Source organism: Sceloporus occidentalis, unplaced genomic scaffold (genome assembly GCF_023333645.1).
Source record: "Sceloporus occidentalis isolate IW3139 unplaced genomic scaffold, rSceOcc1.0.p SCAF_11, whole genome shotgun sequence".
Taxonomy (NCBI): domain Eukaryota; kingdom Metazoa; phylum Chordata; class Lepidosauria; order Squamata; family Phrynosomatidae; genus Sceloporus; species Sceloporus occidentalis.
Window position 1 is genome coordinate 4,261,406 of NW_028316991.1, and position 21,797 is coordinate 4,283,202.

At 36.7% G+C, this 21,797-nt stretch overlaps 1 protein-coding gene across 1 annotated transcript in view; it reads left to right on the plus strand.

Annotated features, from left to right (window-relative positions):
- The window catches only part of LOC149305460 (phosphatidylinositol 3,4,5-trisphosphate-dependent Rac exchanger 2 protein-like), a 139,561-nt gene that overhangs the window by 66,696 nt on the left and 51,068 nt on the right, over positions 1 to 21,797 (plus strand). The window contains exons 17-25 of the mRNA XM_089477522.1: positions 2,281 to 2,373; positions 3,317 to 3,465; positions 10,414 to 10,499; positions 12,307 to 12,443; positions 13,333 to 13,453; positions 15,174 to 15,358; positions 15,716 to 15,877; positions 18,836 to 19,058; positions 21,413 to 21,620. Coding sequence (XP_089333648.1) covers positions 2,281 to 2,373; positions 3,317 to 3,465; positions 10,414 to 10,499; positions 12,307 to 12,443; positions 13,333 to 13,453; positions 15,174 to 15,358; positions 15,716 to 15,877; positions 18,836 to 19,058; positions 21,413 to 21,620 — 1,364 coding nt within the window. The remainder of the gene's footprint in view (positions 1 to 2,280; positions 2,374 to 3,316; positions 3,466 to 10,413; positions 10,500 to 12,306; positions 12,444 to 13,332; positions 13,454 to 15,173; positions 15,359 to 15,715; positions 15,878 to 18,835; positions 19,059 to 21,412; positions 21,621 to 21,797) is intronic.

Consider the following 21,797-nt stretch of genomic DNA (forward strand, 5'->3'; position numbering starts at 1 on the left):
ATTTTCATTGAAAATGACAAGAATTATATTCTCTAAAAAAAAAGTATAACAAAAAATGCATTAAAACTGCTATGAGAATGGGGGCATTTTAGTGTTCTTATTTTAGTGGTTTGCAAATCTCCTACAAAGCCAATACTTGGACTCAAGTTTCATTAAGCCAATAAGAGCTATAGCTTTGGTGAATTGGGGAGATATCACACCTGCCTGGCCAATAGTGAGTTATTGTGTGTTTTTAGAAACATTTGTCTTATATTTGAATGGCCCAGCCCAGAACAAGATGCAGTCACATAAGCTAAGGACATTTATCCTTTTTTTAGGAGCAGTCCAGCAATATCTGATTCAAATAGAACCAAGATGCAGATGTTTACTAGATTAGCTAAAATGTTAAATTAACCGCACAAATTAAGGACACAGATCTTAGAAAGAGTGAATATGATTTTAATTATAGTATGAATTGATCCATCACTCTAGGCAGAGAGTGACAACAATCCCCTACCAAACGGAGAACTTTGACTTTCATTAATTCTGCCTTGAAGCCCCACAGCTGAGCTGCTCTGAGAAATGTCAGCTCATTTTGGGTTGCCTATATCTCCTTAAATTGTTTAGAATAAAACAGGATTAAAGTCCTATTTCAGGTTAGAGTTTTATTATTAATAACCAGGGGTATATTTGCCTTGGGTTATGTCATGATTTAACAGATACCACACCATTACTACCGTTCATTTTTAAAACATTGTCATTTTTGATACACATGCCATTTCATTCTTATTGTTTTTTGTTAGTTTCTTTTCTTTTCTGTGTAACTTGTAATAAATTAGTGCTTTATTAAGGTGGAGCCGTTACCAGAAGAGCATATTCACTGATATTGTATCCAACGCTAATGTAACTTTTTAATTTTCTAAAATCCTTTAATGTATGTATATATATATATAATGCATATATATTGTGACAGACCCTGTAGCACGAGGGCCATAAATGCCACAGTTAGGGGTCTTAAGCACAGTCCTCTAGGGCAATCAGAGTCAGGAACACCAGCTTGTAGCAAAAAACAGTGCTTTATTTGTAAATGCTCAAACACCAAACCCCAAAACCAAATCATAAAAAGAAAAACCTAGCTCACAATTGGAGCCCTCTCTAACTAAACTATGCAGGCCCAGACTGACCGGCCTAAACACCCACTAACTTGACCTCCCAGCCAGACCCAGCTACGCCAGGCTCTGGAAAATCTCCCCCATGCAGCACAAAACGGGTCCAGGCAGGTAATGCCTCACTTGGCTCAGGGATGGTCTTCATCAGGGCCTCTACTTGCCCTGGGAGTGCAGGGAAACTTTCTATTTCCCCAACAGTCTCTCTGATTATCTGGACAGATCCTGCAGACTTCTAGCCTCTTGGAAAAGCCGGCATGGATTTTCCACAGAATGGGGGAATGGAGCATTCCCCATTCCCACCCTGCTCTTCACCCCAGGGACACATATGTATGATCTGCATAGCACGTGTACCCAAATGCCATGCTAATCATCTCCCTGGCATTTACAGCCTCACTATATACATATATATATATATATATATATATATATATATATATATATATATATATATATATATATATATATTGAATCTAAGGCAAGGCCAAGGACTAATAAAGGCTTGAAACTTTAGAGTAAAAAAAAGGCAGACTAGATGAACCTAATTATTCTTCTCTACCATCAAATTCTATGTTGCCATGAGGAGACTGATAAAAGAACTCTTAACAATGCAGGGATTTCTGTATCCCCTTAGCATAGGTGTTAGTTTTACTTTACCCAGCATGAATTCAATGACCAATTGTTTGTCATCATGGCATCCTGGGCTCTAGGCCTCATTTATAATCCTGATACAGAAAGTACAGGTGTGATATCCTTATTTCTTGAAGATAAAAGCAGATGTATGCTAGATCTAATATTTGTGGCCAAGATGGGTGTAGAGCACCTGTACACCTTCCTGGTCCATAAATCACCCAGCTGCAGCTGCGAGTTGGCCTTTGGTGGGTACTGTCTTCACCAAGTCTGATGCCAACATAGTATTTACAAGTTAGCAAAACACGTTTAAGCCTGGCATAGGTAGACCCACAGATTGTGTTCAGCTCTGATTATTCTCAAGTTTTTGTCTACATGTCATAGAACTCATGCGTTTCTTTTATAACTAATAACCTGAATCTTAACAGTATATCTTGTATGGTGTACCCAATTTATTTGAAGCTAAAACATGTTTACCATAAATGTATTTGACATTTATTTTCAGATAAAACCTAGCGAAGGCAGCTATGGCTTTGCCCTGGAGGATAAAAATAAAGTGCCAATTGTCAAATTCCTTGAGCAAGGTTCTAATGCTGAAGTAAGTACTTATTTAATATTTAATGATTCTTTTATTTGTTGCATATGGCACATCTTTTGTGTGGAAATTAAATAACGAAATAGTTATAAATAATGGTAGCAATGCATACAAATATTTGCTGATGAAACAAAAAAAAAAATTAAAGTGTATCCAGGTTAGTGTAGATAAACGAATAAGATTTTTAAGCAATATATCTGAGCCGTATATATAAAATATGAATAAAAAGGGACATGTAAGGCAATGTTACGACCCTGATCCTACTCCAACGAGTATCCGGCCAGACGTCCATGAAATGTCATCTACATTTTCTATTTTCTGAAATTAGAACTCATTGAGCTTGTCGAATACACTCTATGAATAGATAGGAACCTCAATTTCCAATGTGTACAAAATCTGTTTACTCCCTGGTTGCGCAGACTAAGGGGATCACGGTAATATTAAGTAATTACTCCACTGCGAAGCAGAACAAGACTCAATGGCCAAACAATAACAATGGTGGTGAAAGAAAAGTAAATCCCACCAGTAAATCCAAAATCTAAAAAGTAAGGTATTTATAAATGAGGGACGCTCATTCGGAAGTACGAAATCAACACACAATCCAACGTTAACATCAGTAAATGCCATAATTAATTTATAAGTGTGTTTTAGCTAATTCTGCTGTGATATGCATAGTTGCCTTGGCACCCAGCCAGGTACCAACTACTCTTGTAGAGTGCAAATCCTATCATGCTTATCCAGTAAATTGATGGCTGTGCATCATTATAATAATAGCATGCAACATTAGAGAAAAACATTACCTCCTTACACTATGACATTATCACTACTTGCAGAACCATTAACCTTGACTGACCTTGTTTTGTTTTTTGTCATTGAATAAAATGATTTTGGCGGTGAAGTACTTTAAAAAGAAAGCCATATCAGTTTTATCTGTTATTTTACTCAGTTGTCAGGACTGGAAGTTGGAAAAAAAATCTATGCTGTAAATGGTGACCTAGTTTTCCTGAGACCTTTTCACGATGTGGATTGTTTCCTAAAGACTTGCTTAAACAGCAGAAAACCTCTGAGGATACTTATGAGCACAAAACCCAGAGAGTAAGTCACCTCTGTTCCGTTCCTTATAAAAGATAAAGGACGCCCATGAACAAAGTCACGTATAGCTGCCTCCGTGCAGTGTGTGGTGTCGTCCTGCTTCCATTTTTATTGTGTTTAGTTAGTATTGCCTATTTTTTTAAATGATATATGGAAGTGATATGCCAAATTAGAATAACATTTTTTCCTGTTAATTGGAATTTATTTGCTACAAATCTTGTGTCTATGTCATCTGTTATAAATGCAAAATGAATTGTTTGTGCCATTGAATAAGATTTTAATGTGAAGCTTTCATTTAAATTGCATTGTATATACTGCATTTTTGAGATAGTTATTTTAGTAAACATACCTTGCAACCAGCCCGTTCTCTGCTGCACAGTTCAGCTTTTCAGGCCCCTTTGACCAGCTCATGGAGCTGTACAATTGATGGAGCTCTGTGGCATCATGGCTCCCACTCGCTCCCCTCATTAAGCTCTGAAGTTGAGTGTTACAAGGTGCCTCTACAGGGAAGGCAGTCAGGCATTCTCATTCCTTCACACCTTTGGCCACACGACCCAATAAAGTTGTTCCAGTTTGGGGTGAAATGTTGGGGTAGTATAAGTAAGTATCATTATGTATTGATATGGTTTGGATTGATACTGATACATTGTTGATGGTTCTGTTGCTTAAAGAAACTTCCCATTCTTTTGCTGAAATGCTCATCTGGTTTGTGTGACAAAAGAAACTAACATCAGATCTACCAAGGGTCCCACTCTGGAGTACAAAAGTCACCTTTGTCCCCTAATGCCCTTCTTTTGTAGGAGCTTGGAATGTTTGCTGGATATGCTGTAACTGTATTACAGTGTTCTGTACAGCCCTCAAAGTCAACAATAATGTGTATAGGTTATGCAAATAGGTTTGTAAATTAAATTACTTCAATCTTTCTGCTACTCAACGTGTTGCAAAGTCATATGAAATATCTTTATAGCCATGCCCCATAGTTGCACCTCTAACCACAACTTCTACAACCGAGTGTCCCTCTGAACTGTTTGGAGCTACACAACATGGGTCATTACCTTTGCATGTACAAATACATAGGGCCGGTCCGAAATTCTTCAAATAGGACTCATGCAATTTGGTTCACCCCACTTGCGGAGGCTGGAATGCAGTGGTGGTGACAGAACATGAGGTTACGCGACCGCAAGGTAAAAGTGCGGCTGCTCGCACAAGTATATGTGTTATTGTATGTATGTGTAAGTGTTTGTTAGTAAGAGTATATGTGAATGTGCGTTGTGGTGTGCATATTAACGCAGGGTGTGTTTGTTTTACAAATGAAGTAGCAAACATTGTGTTGAGAATGAGGTTTTACATTTTATTAACATAAATATATATATAATCTAACTTATTGTTAAAATAATGTCTGAAGCTTCAAATGTGGTTAAGCAACTACTGGCAAAGGTAGCAACATAAAAAGTGGGAAACATAAAATTATTTTTCCTGCTTTTAAGCTAAGCAGGAAAAACTCCTGTACTGAGGGTCTGACATTGTTTCCCACATTGTATCATAATTGGATGCAGTCCATGCTTCAGGGAGTAGAATTTGGCAGGAGACAATCAGTTACTGGCAAGCGATACAGCTACAGACTAATGTGTGCCGGACAGCAGCGTATGATTTGGCATGCATGTTTTTTTTATGTTAAAAAAGTATTATTTTTAAGCAAATTTACAAGTGTGTGTTATGTAACTTATAGAATATGAATTACACTGGATACATACAGGAATACTTACAGGTACACTAATATCCTCCTTTAAATGCATAATGTGCATGTGTTTCTAATTTTACTATCTATCGATCTATCTATCTATCTTTCACCTTACCTTACATTATATTATATTTATTTATAGAGCGCCGGCTGATTCCATAGCACTATTAGACTAGGGGGACAGTGAAAATTAATAGTAACTTGACTATAATTTACAAACGTTAAGGCATACTGGGACATATGCATGAGAAGGCCAGGTTCTTGCAAGCTTACTACCTATCTCCCTTTCTTATACAATCTGTCTTGGCTTTAGCAGATGACTTTGGGGCTGAATCTGTTCATTGATGTTTGCCTCTCTGTTGTTGGCCATAAAGTCTATTATTATATCAGCATTTGGGTTAACCTGTCAGCTGCTAATGCAAAAACTTGTCTATGGGCCTATCAATATGCATTCTCAGATTATTAAACATCCCAAGGTCATGGCCCACTTGGACTCTCTTTGTTTCAAGTGTACCGTTAAGTGTTATGTGGTAAATATACAACAATGTAAAAGTCTTGAAAATGTAAAAGACTTTCTGTGTACTGAGAAAAGATTTCCAAATCCAGTGATGTTGGATATAACCTACATGTTCCGCTGGGAGAACAGTGTCAAACTCTTAAAAAAATTATTTAAAAAAACATATAAACTGGGGAATATTCTCTAGCTTGAATACAAGCTCTCAGCAAATCACGCCACAGAGTATTTCGCTGATAATGTAGCACCTTTCAATTAAGGCTGCCATATGCAGCCTACCAGTTATAGTCTTAAACCTGAGAATGTACCATAGCGCCCAATCCCTACTGGCAGTCAAATACAAAATCTCTACAACACCCCAAAACTACACAAAATAATGAAGCAGGCACACAGTCTTGTGATTGAAATCAAAGGTGCTGTTTTATTCTCTCATAGGTAATGTTTTGACTATTTTTGAGCTTATATCAGACATTATAGCACAGGCTTATCTTAAAATCATACCTGAGTACCTTCTTAGTCTTTTACTTTTACATCTCAGGATGAGCAGATTTTCAATGTTGTATGGGCTGGAGGCAACTCCACTATATTGTGCTCTAATTTAAAGATCTGAACATTTTAAACTGTGCTTTTCTTACTGTTATGTCACCATTTTAAATCCCTGCTTTAATACAGGTGACTGTTCAGCATACCATTACACCCTAACTGGTAATGGTATGCATAACATCAATTATTATAATTACATTATATTGTATAAGGTATTACCACAAATCTTTATGATGGGTAATAAAAGGCTAAAGGAAGACTCTCGAGGCTAGCTAAAGTTCTCAGATATGCCTAGAATTTGATTATCTAGTTAAGTAGTTATGTCATTAGCTATAGCAAAGGTTCCCAAGGAGTCATCAAATGTTCACCAACATTCTACAAATCAATGTCACCAACTATTTTTTTTGTTAGTACGTCTATAACTGATTTATAGAATTAACTTGGGAACCCCTGATGTGGAGTGTTCTGGGATGTTCCATTGACAGGGAACTAACTGTTTTTATTAAAATTTCACATTCTACTTTCTGCTCTTATTCTGTCTACTAATTTACTTTCAGAGTTCTTCATGTTACTTAGAGCAGTCGAGAACTTAAGATTTATTAAAAAAAATACCTCAACAAGAAAAATTTATTTTGCACTTAAAAAATATTTTCAATCCTGCAAAGTAATTTTCTGATGTACTTTCCTTCATTACATTTATATTCCAGACATATCCACATTGTTCCCTTTAATGGTCCAAATTTCTATTTTCCATTGGCTACTTAGATGTCTTGGCTTTAGCTACTAATTGATTCTGCAGTAGTTTTGTGTAATTCGATTTCCACCTGTAAAGTTATTTCCTTTTTGAAAGCTTTGTGTGTAAGATCCAAAGGTTATAACAGTAGAAAATATTCCAGTGGCATCTGCCGGGTAAGTTGCAGCATTGGGGTTAACTTTTTAACTTTCATTAGGGGTTAACTTTTTTTTTTAAAGGATTAAAGGGCCGTGCGAGTGAGCCTATTGGTCGCTTGCACGGCCCTTTAACCTAAGGATTTCCGCTCCCGTTATCTAACGCAGCATCGAAGGGGGGAGCGGAAATCCATAGGTTCGCTGTCAGGGGTTACAATAGGCTCATTCGCACTGCCTGTAACCCGTGACGGCGAACCTGCGGATTTCCACTTCCGTGAACTGCCGCGATGTTAGAAGGGGGGGAGAATGGTAGACGAAGACGATCACGAAGATCTTCGTGGTGTGTGTCTTCGTCTTCGCCTACGTTTTACCGCCGCTGTCTTCTCTTCGGCGTGTGTTCGGAACGAACACGAAAACACACTCTTCGTGTTCGTTTTCATGTTCGCCCGAAGACGAATGCACAAGTGTATTGGGTAGTCATGTAAAATGTGCCACCATTTTTAATTGTATAGTGATTATGAGCGGTGACATTCATGATAACAGTCCTTGCTTGTAGTTCTATTGTCCAAATTCCACCGTCTTGGCGTCAGGGGGTTGTGTCAACATGCAAGGTGAGCATGGAATGGCGTTTGTGTCTGGTATAAGCTTAGAGTAGGGCCCTCTTCTCCTTTTTTACTTTCTTTGTACCCTGATCTACGGTAATATGGAATCTGGGGGTGCTATAGAAATAAAAGTAATGTAATGACCAGGGAAAATTTGAAAAAGAAATAGGTAGCTAATCTTGGTTAAATGGGCAATGCATATAGACTAAAATGATTAGGCACTAAACTACAGTCCAATGAAGAATTAAATATGACATCTGAACCAGAATCTTAAAAAGCATAACCATGCCTTCTAAAGAATAGAACAGACATACTTGATGTAAATAATGTATTATTTGTGCATTTGGCACTGCTACCTATTATTGTAACCGTCTTGTTACTTCATTTTGTATTATTTCATCCATTTAAAATAAAAAAAAGTTAGAAGAAGCTGTGTCTCCAAAGGCTTCAGAAGCTCGCAGCACCCTGTCACTAACAGGGTACTTAAAACCACATTGCAATTATCTAAACTTCAATGGCACGGACTAATCTTCACCACAAAAAGAAGACAGAATACTATCTCCTAGCAAATGGACTTCTGGAACCCTGCCAAAAATACATTATAATGTCTGCAGAAAAGCTTTCTGAAGAAACTTGAAGCATCTGTGTATCTTGCTCTGTGTTCCATATCACGGAGGCTCTGGTGAAAGTTCCATTTAATTTCATTTGAAGAAAGTAAGAATGACATTATTTATATAATCTCTAATGTGTGCTCTCTCCTTCTTGGTTTGATGTGAGTTTAAATAGCACCTGGGCAAGTTTTTAGCAAATTTAGGGTACTCTCCAGACCTTTGTATACGTTTGCGCAGTTTCCCCATCCCAGGCTATTTGCGTTGCAGGAGATGCGTTTCATAAAAGGCATCTCCTGCTCAGAAGTGTGCATATACAAGATACGCACCTCCCGCTAGCTTGAGTGCTAGCTCAACGAGACCCTGCACACATGCTCACAAAGTCCTCCTGTAGATTTCAATCGGTGTGATTTCCCGACAGTGTTTGGCTGCTTTTGGAACATAAGAATGCCTTTAATTTACTGTTCCATTAAGTGGAAGACTTTGGACACACAAACATATATATCTACATCATACACAACAACCTATGTAATAATTCATCCTTTAACGTTCTTATGTCTGTCCAACTGGAGTCACGCCCTTTGCTCGGATCAGGGCCTTGTATATGACGGGCTGGAGCAGAATAAGAACACTGAAGCCATCTGGCAGCCACATAGGCTAATGTCAAGTTAGGTAATGAGAACTTGAGGGATTGTCATACACAGAGAACACATTTGGGATGAGATTCCATACTTAATATGCACTATTGACATATTGCTGATTGCTACACAATAAAAGGAGGCTGTTAGTGTACTTTAGTTCCTTTATTGGAACTTATCCATTCTGATTGACTAATACTAACTGAAACACATACACAAGAATACTTTTAAGAAAGCTAAAAAATATATGTATACCCAAACTTAAAGGGGCACTGTCAATAGACCGTCACTAAGGTTTGTCATAGCTCATAACATGCTTATTTACTAATGTTTTATTTCTTTCCAGAGAAAAGGATTTAAAGGCAAGGGTTTGGTCAAGTGATATGACATCAGGACATCACTTGACCAAGCATTGGAGTAATTATCTTATGTGTGAAATGTGAAGCCTCTCTAGACTTTGGGTTATTCAGGTTATAAAGTAGATTGGTTATTTTTGTCGTCCAAAAATAATTGATAGGTTTCTTTCTCTAAAATCCTGTCGGCTTTACAAAGATTTACAAAGTTATGGCCAAACTGATTTCATATTGTTGTAAACCATATTTGCTTGGATATGATGCTCTTTAAATATCACTTTACACAAATCTCTCCAATTAATCACTGCTTGGTGTATTTCCACATTAATAGATGTTTAAAAATGTCTCCATTAGAAATATTGGTATTATTAATATATATTAAATGAAATGAATGAGTCTCTCCTTTACTTTAGTAACTATACTACCAATTAATGGGTGAAGGTTGCATCCTCATCAGTTTTGTTTTTAATCTTAATTTCTATTACTAGATTATTGAATTTTAAATAACACGACATTAAAAGTAGAAAATGAATGCTATTTTGTATTTAAGTCAATATAACTGAACACAATATAAGGAACTGTACTGAGAAATGATAGCTAATATAAACATTTCAATATCAAAATCAGTAGTAGTGACCCATTAAATTAACAGGTGCTTGCAATAAAATAAAATGGGTGAATAAATGATTTCTCCATGCTATAGAGTTATCTTATAGTATAGAGGATATTTGTGAATATATTGTTTTATATAGCACTATCATATTCCGCAGGGATGTACAATGGGTATGCTTGTATTTGTAGTGTAGAAATTTGGCATTCCAGACTGAGGCCCCCATCTTTTCCTCATCCTGCAGTGCCAAAGGGATGACCGTGGATGAATAGAAGGTGACAAACTCTGGCCACCCAAAGAACCCCATATACTATGTTACACTACGTGACCTCATTTATAAGGTTTAATCAACCAGCATGGCCGCTTAAAAGATATATAACAAATAGACAAAGTCATTGTTTCATCCTATATGTTGTCTGAGATTTTTACGGCATGTACCTATGCTTACTTTTAGGACTGTGAAGATTCCAGATTCTCCTGAAGGACTGGGCTTCCAAATCAGAGGTTTTGGTCCATCTGTTGTCCATGCTGTAGGGAGAGGTAAGAGACATATTGCTAAGCTGTTCCACCTACTTTATATTAATATCTCAGAAATAATCCATTACTCATGTAAAATGTGTTCCATTTCTTATTTTTTGGGAACACTTGGTATATGACACAGAACCAAGCACTCATAGGTTGTTCCATGGCAAATGACGAAGCTTCATAACAGTGTTTGTGTTGTTTTTAAGTGAATAAACTCTCGGAGGCAACAATTCAATTACAGACGTTGTAAGGTTTATTGGCTTAACATACTAGGGAGGTCAATTAATATTTTGTATGATTTGAGCAGTGTGTTTTAAATAATTTTTCGATACTCTGTTTCCTAATCATAAAAATAAATTCATGATGAACGTAGTTCTCCAGCTCTTGGAAACCCATTAACATTTTCCCTTACATCAGAAGGAAGGCTCATTCCTCTCTGAAACTGGCTTCAAGGGATTGTTTGTCACATAGTTCTAATTAAACATGCGTGTGCTTAGCTGTCAGTGGAATAGACTCGTTAGGTTTAAGTGGGTACATTGCTTTCTTTATTTAACACTAATTGGATTTTTTTATGCAGAGATATGTTTACAATACCGCGATGTGTTTTATATATTTCAGATGTTAATGTTATTTATATTCATTAATATTAAATTGGTTCGTCTAAAGCTCTAATTAAGAGACTTTCTTGTCTATATGCCATTACCTGTTAAATCCGAAAATAAAATCGATACGAAGCAGAATCAAAGCATAAATAATCTGATAAACTTGTTACTAACATATAACACTGTGTGCCAACAAATATGCTTCTGCCCATCGCAGAAAAGAGGAGCTAATGCTTAGGAATAAGCCTTCTTTGATCAATCATAAAGTAATTGGATTTTATAAACTGGAAATACTGACAGGAGGTAGGGTCTAAAATAATTTTAATTTTATACAAATGTATTCAGTTCTGATAGAAGCGATTCTCTGGGACGTGTTCATCAACAGATGTTGTTTTAACAAAGTATGATTCGTTGAATACTAACAATATAAATGTGATGCGGGTAGAAATCTGACCATGGTCTTCTCCGCATAGGGTGGCGATCTTCATGGTTAGGTCAGCCATTTTGTACCAGAATTGACTGGCCTTATATCTAACTCCTTTTGTGTAACATGTATAAAGAATAGTTCTGAGGCAAAAAAACTGCAAATACCAATCAACAAGGGAATTCACAAGACTTCCATAAGGATTTCAAAAGTGTTTTTTAATTAGGGATAAGAAACATTACACAGGAAAAAGTGCACGGACGAGTGGAGTATAAAAACATAAACGTTCTTCCATAAACTTAATTACAAAACAAAGGACGGCAGTCTGGCACACTCTTGCCTGTACCTTATAAAATGTAATGCTTTGATGATGTTTCATGACTTTGAGGGGTCCCTGGGAAGTATCGTCTTTCTAATAACACAACCAGTTGTTAAATCATGTACCTTGCAGAAATAATATTTATAGTAATAGTTTGTTGCAGATGATAAATTGGAGGATTTCTGGACCTGCACACAAGACAGTCGCTACTAAATTAAGCTTGCTTTTGGTAAAATAATCCTATTACTCAATGTCATCTGGGTTGCAAAACAGTCATTGCTGCCGGTCTGACCTTACACTGGTGTAGAAGATTTCTCCTAAGTGCTCAAATTGATATATCTCAGAGTGTCATCCCTTCAAATTAGCCTTTCTCAGCTTAAAAGCGATGCGTTCAACTTAATCAGCAAGTGGACTGTAAATCAGACACAGAATTGTCATTTCAATTTGTAATTTGATATTTCTCGTTTCTTATTGCAGGGACGGTGGCAGCAGCAGCTGGTCTCCATCCCGGACAGTGCATCATCAAAGTTAATGGTATTAATGTCAGCAAGGAGACCCATGCTAGTGTTATTGCCCATGTAACAGCCTGCAGAAAGTACAGGCGCCCAATGCAGGTAGGCAAGCTGTCCTATGGTCTATATTCTCATAACCACTCTGTAAAATTGGTCAATTACATTATGTTGCGAAGTTCAAATGACATAAAAAGAAATCCTGGCCCCATGCATTAAAGCCCATTGTCATTGGCGAGAATTATGTAATTAAGTAGAGTGGAATTTGAAATTCAACCCTGACATATGATGAAGCAGACAAGGCTATAAGATCTGCATGCATGTTATATATAGTGAATGATGGATATTTTCCGGTTTTCCCCATCATGATACGTTGGTTATGCTTTCATGTAGAAAGCTACATAGGTCCTCTAAGTGATTTATGAAGCAGGCCCATATGTGATATGCCTATGGAACATAGTATAATGGGGCTATCATGTGGCTATCATGCGGCTACCCTGATGTGCAAGGTACAAATAAAAAAAAAAACATTTGATGTAGTTAGTCTTGAGTGTTGCAAATTGCAAATAAGTATACAATAGGATTATCACCAATAATAGTGGCAACACTACCAATAAAATTACTGAGTAGTACATAAACGCTGGTGCGCTTATTTGGGACCTAGGTCAATATAGCTGCATCATTATGCTGGTAGACTCATCCCCATGAAACAACAATAGCTATTTCAACATCTTTATTGCCTTGCACCTTAATAAAGTCTGTTCGGCTCTAGGCAGGAAATTGGTTTCTTAATACATACTTTTATATATTGAAAGTGTGAAACAAGTTATATTTAAAATAAGCTCATTTGTGAATGTTGTAGAATGAATATATTCAGAGAAGGACATATGATTCCTAGGCATGTTGAGGACGGGGGTCTGTGTGGGGTTTGAAGGAAGCCTCAATTTGTGAACATTAAGTTACTATGTTATAACTTTGTATTCCTTTTGTTTAGCAAGATTCCATACAGTGGATATACGACAGCATTGAAAGTGCTAAGGAAGATACAATGAAAGCAACTCATACCAAGCCGTCAGGAGATAATGGCGGAGATGGTTTTGATTGTAAAGTAGAAGGTAAGCCTTTCTCTTTTTATCTGTTTGGATGCCTTCAAAAGTGATGGCAGGAAAAATACCTGAATTTTTTATAGGGTTGCCAGTGGATTTCCATAGCCCCCTGGGTATTTGATTGATGTGTAGTTTAAACAGTGGGCTTAGAGACGCAGATGAGATTGAACCAGTGGCACTGGGCCCTGCAAATCTGCCATTACTGACTAGTAGACCAGATGTTTTTTGCCGCCATTGCTTTGATGAACATTTGCTCTTGGAATGCGACATCACTGCCGGCAGTATGTGATATATACATTATTGGGGGGCGTACTTGCCGAAAGTCCACTATTCCTAATGTTAATCTGTGTTTATAAATATTACTCTACAAACTATTCCATGTACCTTACAATCGTAAGATTTTTAAAAGGTTTTTAGCATATATGTCATAGTATTTTATGTTTTTGCAGAACATTTGAGAGATATATGCTATACCTTATAAAATATTGCTGTCTCTTTGTCATTTGAATGCAATCTTTCTGCCATCGCTTTATCTCAGTGTTGGGAGGATTGCAATAGCATAAAAAAATACATAAAACATAAGATTAATGAGGACTGTTAGAATTTAGATTGTACTGGTGACATCTGCAGTGGATGTAAAGGCTCTTAAAGGGAATCTTGTCTGTTGTCCGCTTTCCATAGGTAAACAGCTTGTGGGTTATAAGAAACCTAAGGTTCCAGAGTTTGGGGTGATTAACCCATAATTCATTAAAGACACACTTTCAGCTGATCCACGGAAGTTATAATGCACATCATGGACTCAGCCTTGTTGTTTTAGCAAACTGCACGCTAGCCTCATGTGTCAGCAGTTATTTGGAAATATGGACTTGTTCTGTAAAGCTATTATCACAAAAAAACCTTAGGGTGAAGCAGCGTTTAGGACGTGATTGCAGCTCTTACCTACAGCTCATATTTGAAATATATTTCTTGAGTGAAAAGAGGAAAAGTATGATTATTATGTTTGTATATTGGTGTAAGAATTAGGATCAGGGGTAATCTGAAATGCCCCAAAATACTTTTGAATGTACACACAGAATAGCCAAGATTTTTGGTCTGTTTTTGTTAAATCTAAACCGTATCCCTATAAATAAGAATTCTAGATTAATATAAATTTAGGAAATATAATAGTTGACACATGTAGCTTCCTGTAACTACATTACTACATCCGTACAATTAAACTATAATACAAATATAAATATTCTTGTGATAAGCACAAAAAATGCAAGATAGGAGACGTTTATTTAAAATGCAATAAAAACTGAAGGATTCTTATGTTCTTGAATTTATAGATCATTCTGCATTTTAATATACACTGACGTAATTAGTGCTTCAAAACGATAGTATCAAAACCATGGCAAAGCTTAAAAGGCAGCACATATATTTTATTATGCCTCTAGCATAGTCCGTTCTTTATGACAGTGGTAGCGTAATCGGTAACCCTCGGGTTCGTCTTTCAAGAGCTCTATATAATGCATAGATAAATCAGTAACATTACATTTTATAGAATGCTCATTCGGGTTGACCCATAATAATGTACGGTGAAATCACAAAAAATATGAATTATATTAATTATTATAATAATTAGCTTATATTATACCTTGCCTGCAAACTCCCGTATACCTGCTGGTAAGTGAACACCCCATTAGACAATTGTAGTTTCAGTACTAACAGTCGTACATGTCTTTTCCAGAGGTAATTGATAAATTCAGTACCATGGCTATAATTGAGGGAAGGAAAGACCATGTGAGCCTGACGGTTGATAATGTCCACCTGGAATACGGCGTTATTTATCAGTATGATAGCACTGCCGGAATCAAGTGCCATGTCGTGGAGAAGATGGTGGAACCAAAAGGCTTCTTTAGCTTGAGTTCTAAGGTAGGATATTGATATACTTAATCATTAGCTTACAAACACTTAAGCATGCAAATTACTATTTATTTATATCTTCTAATTACATTAAAAAGACATGTGTATGCTTGTGTATCTATGCAAACAATATGTATCTGTGTTTACAGTGTACCAATCTCACATTAATATATTTTGAAGAATTAATTCTCGTTCTTAGCAACAGTTCTGTACATAGACCACATAGCCATTTTTAATTGTACACAGGCCCTGGATTTATAGTTTTTAGCTGGATTTTTTTAGGTTGTGTTCTTTTTTACTTTCGTTAAATGCTATCTGTTACAGGTTGTGTTTGAAAATATCCTTTTATTGTTCATTCCGCTGTAGATTCTGGAAGCCCTCGCCAAAAGCGATGAGCAGTTTATCCAAAACTGCAACAACTTGCAATCTTTACAAGAAATCGTTCCTGTAGACCTTCAAAGTAAATTCAGTGTCATTTGCAGAGAGAAAATTGAACACATCTACAGGCGAATCACTAGTTACAGGAAGGTATGTACGTTCAGGTCTTCCACATGGATGAATGCGTGTTTAACCTCAAGGTCTCTAAAATGAAAGAGGTCTTCAGCACCATGGCCCAAAGTATTGTATATAATGCTAGTCTGCTGCTTTATTAACAACATTTTGGACTTTGTTATTAGTTTTCACAGTAGGCTGATACTATACTGTACTTATATTCCCAAAAACGTAATTAGTTCAAATTATTTCTGTCTTCAACATCCATGAGTCAACCGCATTTTAAAGTACTTCATATTCCTGGCAAGCCACCAATTTGTATTTTGATTCAAAAATACGATTTCTTCCAAAACATTAAAAAATATAAAGGCATGTCTGTTATATGCAATATACAGTTTATAATTTAAGCACCACTTTTACATATACTCTTCTTCATGTGTATTTGGGTCACTCAACAGCTTCCAGTGCCTAGTCTCTTGCTTAAGGTGATGGGAGTGGCAGTGGTGTCGGCAGAGGGGGTCATGGCCCCCCCTCATCATGCTGTGCCCCCCCGTGTGCCCGGAGTAGCCCTACCATGAGTCTTACAAGCGGTTCTTTTTCATTCCAGTGGAAACTACAGGGTTTTCACTTGGGTTTCCAGCTCTCTATGTTCACCGCATCTCTGGCAACCCCTCCTGCATGCATTTGCTTAATCACGTAAGAATAAAACCCATGTCGATGCTCCTACCAGCTCAGAGCTCAGGCTGTCACCAAGTTTACCTATATGGTACGGCTGACCAATGCATACATTGTGGAAAAAAAGTGTTTTTTTTCTATGTAAGCTGTTGTAGTATTATACTCAGAGCAATGTATTTATGTTTACAGTTTATTAATGGGCGAAAAATAGAATTAATGGAAACTTTGTTGAAAAGGTTAGTTAGCTTTTAATATTTTTCTTGTATAATTAAGTAAAAAGCACAGATAAATATGTTTTTTGTCGTGTCTAAATATAAACACATTCCTATGTTCAGCAATAGGCTGTCGATAACCTGGAACCCGGAGTACTTTTGTTCCAAGAATCATACTCATATGTCCTTTCCGCGGAGAGGTACTGTGTTACCATAGTAACTAAAATTGCACTCTTGCACAGATTAGTTTGTATGAAGACGTTAAGTTCTAAAAATAGGTCATTGGTCGTCTGTGGTATGTTCTATCTGCACATTGTGTTCTTCATCGATGTTTGGTATCATCTGAAAATTCCCAGATGTTTGCAGGCCAATCTCTGAAAATCCTCAGTGTTTCCTAAATATAACTTGATTAAATTACTGTGCAGAGTTTAGTCTCGCTGGCGTGTGATGTGCGGGAGACCAAAATATTAAGTCTGTTCTATTGGGAGTACAGTCTCTTTCTAATATATCTCACATTACTCTCTCTGAGAATACTTTCAATTTAATGTGTGTTTCTGCCCATCCATGCCACGTTATCCCAGATAGTAACTCCTTTAGTGCCATGGGGTGAGTATATTGTTCTTCCAGCCAATGGTTCACCGTTGAGTTATTTGGAGGTTATGTTAAATAGAAGGTTAATGCACAGAAATGGAACGTCAGGGGGATCTAGACATACTTTCATGATTTACCTCCATTCAACGTATGTGTTGGCCATAATCTCTTTAATTCATTCAGTGCCAGAGAGGTAATATTCACTGCTCTGGTGCTCAAGGAGTTAAATTTGTATTTTTTTTGGTATTTTCACCCTTTATCTGTATTTTTCATTATTTTAACATTATAAGATTCCTTTGATGCCGTGATGATCTTTGAAGATCATTGCGCTTCTGTATGACGGAAAACAATCGATTCCAGCATTTCAATAGTTACAACAATTCAAGCGTAACTTCAGATGGGTTTTCTTGTTAAGATGTTGTTTATGCCAAAATGAATTTCCTTTCGGAAAGCAGCTGCGTCGGAAGTGCGACTGGAAGAGATCATCAACGTGGTGTGACTTTGTATGGGCATCAATCTTCCAGTCGTCATAACCCAATAGTATTCTAGAACTTACATAAAAAACAATAAAAGGTCGACAACAGTATATACTGATATTTTCCCAATATGGACACCTGATGGATGCCATCATCCAGTAGACAAATTACTGCTGTGTGCAGCACAATAATGCTGCTTCTGACACGCAAGCAATTTTATGCTGACATTTAATGAATGTGTGCTCGGTACTTCAGCTACGGTCAACATTGGTTTAGTTTGTAAGCAGTGTAGTCGATTAAGATTGCATGAACATATAAGGGAGCTCAGAACGGATAGTAATAACAGTGATATGATTACTATATTTTCACCAGTCAAATTAAACTTAGATATATCGATTCCCTTTCCTTCTGTCTTATTTCTTTCCACCTGACAAAAGCTGACAAAAGCAGGGAACTGTTCTCCTTTTGTACCAGTAAATCTTGGCATGTGCTAATCTTATTGTCAAACTGTTCGTTGTCAATTTTAATTCTTACTTCTTACTGTCTCCCTACTGTAATAGTGCTACAGAATCCGCTGTGCTATAAAGGAATGAAATAGTAACATAATTTCAACCAATGAAATGCGGTGGGCTCATATATTGCTGTGTACGCTATTGCGACAATATCTTTTTAAATGTTAAATTAACTTAATGCCTTGGCAATAAAATGGGTCCCTTTTTTCCTATATATACAGTATATGCAAGAATATGGTTTTAATTAGTAAATTTAGTTACCGGTATACTAAAACGTGTGACGGTCTGCTTTAAGTACTAGCCAATAAAAGCTTTATCCCTTTAGGATAATTACCCAGTACAAAGCAAGAGAAAGATCCTACAGTGATGCTCTGGATGACGGTTCAATTGAGCCCTGTGCATCTAAAACCTTTGTGCAGAATAGTTTCTTTTTTGAAGAATATTTACTCAATAAGTAGTTTCCATCTTAAATCTTATATAGGTGGCAGTTTCAACTATTTTAAATAACACATTCTTTGAATTAAACAGTTTTCAAGGGTTTTGAAAAACAGAGCATGGCCTACCTTCAAACAAGCCAAGTCAAAGATATCACCTCTTCATAGCAGTGACTTTTGTCCCACAAACTGCCACATCAACGTAATGCAGGTTTCTTATCCAAAGACCTTGACATCTCTCGGTAGTGCTTTTGGAGTTCAGCTGGACAGTAGAAAGCAAACATCACACGACAAGGAAAATAGAACTGCAGAACAAGGTGAGACTTTGCTGAACATTTTATTGATGGGATATCTTTCTAAAACACTGTTGTTATAGTTTCTGATACCACTCTGTTCCTAGTTGTAACATGACAGCTCCCAATCACATCTGTCCACTGAACCATTAGCTAAAGGTAAATTACATCCCACCCGATTCCATTATGATCTTTTTTTTTTACTTTTACTTTACACACGGGCTATTTTGTAGTGGTCCAGGTTTAGAGATTTGTGCCTTTTCTTGCACAGATGGCCCTGTAGCGGCCACGCTGTTTGTAGAGATAGGCTTGGTGCAGGGAGCAAGGGACAAAGATCTGTCCCTGAGTAGCACTGATCCCCCTGCCATGGTGCATGGCAGGTGCAGGTAGCCTACATTCTCAACTGGCCATCAAGCTTACCTGGCAAATCACTAGTGCACCAGTGCCTGATGGTGCCCCGCACAAACCATCATTGCTCCTTGTTTGGCTGATCCCTTCGTATGCATGTGCCAGCTTAAAGTGATAAGGCTGATTTTAATCTCCAGTCCAGCCCTACCTCTCAATATGCTACCCTAGGCATAGGTAAACCCCTTCATGTTGGGTGTGCTCATACCGATCATGCAAGTGACAGATCACAGAGTTTATTATGTGCCAAGTCCCTTGAAGGTTTGTAACAAAATGAGGATGTACGGTCAACCATGCTAGCAACTGCATTTTAACTACTAGACTTAGCTGAACTGTTTCCTTTATAGACTCAGCACTGTATTCTGGGCATCTGAGTTTCTCAGTGAAATTGTGAAGATCAAGGTAGATGTACTAGACTTCCTAGTTGAACATACGATGCATGTGGAATTTGTAACAACCTTTCAATACATCAGCTTGACACTTACCAATATCATTTGACTTCTGGTATCCCTATACTGCCATAAATAAAGATACAACGATCCCTTTACGGCATTAGTATCATGTATTTATGTAGTTCTAACTGTATACACAGCTCGTTATTCAGTAGAACTTGATAAACTCTAACAACTCTAAGATAAGCAATGCCCTGATCGAAAGCTTATCGAGGTCTTATCCAATGCCTGAAATGTTAAATAAATAAATATAGTTATATATGTTCATCACACATTTTGAAATGTCAGAATCAAATTGTTCATTTTCAGAAGTGGTACTTCCTATTAGATGCCATCTGCTCTCTAATTATAGATTTGATAATTATATCAGTATACCAGTGTTCATGGATGTAGCCAACATATGGCATGTGATTATTTAAGCTACTCCCGAATGTTCTATGTTAATTAAAGACCGAATGAAAATTTGGTTCTATACAGCTTGGTCAGTTTTATATTATCAAAGGATGCAAATATAGTTAGCCAAATCAAACAGGGGGGGGGGGCGTGTATTTATTATTATTATTGGTTTATATAGCACCATCATATTCTACAGAGCTGTACAGTGGGCAATACTAGACTGTTAATTAATCTGTAAAAGAGACTGGTTCTATGATGACACAAATCATAATAAATTTATCTAACAAGATGAACAAACCTACTTTAATCATCTTGATCTTGAGTCAAAGACCCACTGAAGTTCCAAAATAGCTTGTGTTTTAGTTAATGTTTTATTTTTTTATTTTGTATTTTATTTTAAGAAACCCCTTAATAAATTAGTGACTAATGTTGAATACCCAAACCCTGCACAGAAATAATTATTTAATCTTGTAAAAGTTTACTCCTATCATTATTTCCGCTATACACAAAATCAGGCACTGATAGGTTGTTTCCATAGAAACATAAAAAATCTTTGTTGTTTTTGTAAGGTTAACTTCAGTAGAAAATAATAATAATAATATGACAGTCCAACCAAACTTATAATAGTGAGTGTGATTAACATGGAAAACACCTTAAAATAATGATGCCATGGAGAGTGCTTTATGTTTATAGTCAGGACTTCTACTGAAAAAATAGCACTGAACTAAAAAAATATCATAATTTCTAGAATTATAAATGGGATTAAAAACACTTGCTTCTGTAAAGCAAGACATTAATGCTAAAAGTTACTGGTTCTAAATATTTTTAAACAGTTCTGTGAGCTTTTAAGATATTTTTTGATCACCATATACGGTATATTTTCTTCTCAATTCTTTTTAAATTTAATAACTGGTGGGAAAAAAAATAGGAGTGATTTATTAGACTAGAAGTGAACCCTACAGCAGGTATGTTAAAATATATTTATCAATTATTGAAAACAAATGAACTATTTAATACAACATGTGTATTGTATTTGAAGACAGGCCAGCTTTAGTATTATCCTTAAAGCCAGTTCTTAAGAACAATCTTTGTCTAATAAACGTCTTTGTATCGGACATTGTTTAGGTAAATTGAACCCAATGGTATATGTGCAGCATACAATAACGACTATGGCCGCACCATCTGGACACTCTCTCGGTCAGCAAGATAACCATGGCTTACGCTATCTACTTAAGGATGAAGACTTGGAAACCCAAGATATCTACCACAAGTTATTGTGCAAGCTCCAGTCAGCACTGGCAGAGGTGGAAACCTGCGTCTCTCAAATTGATGAGTAAGCGTTCTTGCCATTATCGCTAGATGAAATGGTTTATTGCTCTTTTAATTTATGAGTTTCTCCTTAAGCATAAAATTGTGCGGTAAACTTGGTTTTATCTCATTTTGTTCCATGTCATGAGCCTGTACTTGGGAGTTATTACACAGGTAACACAACTGGTTTGTAGTATAAAAG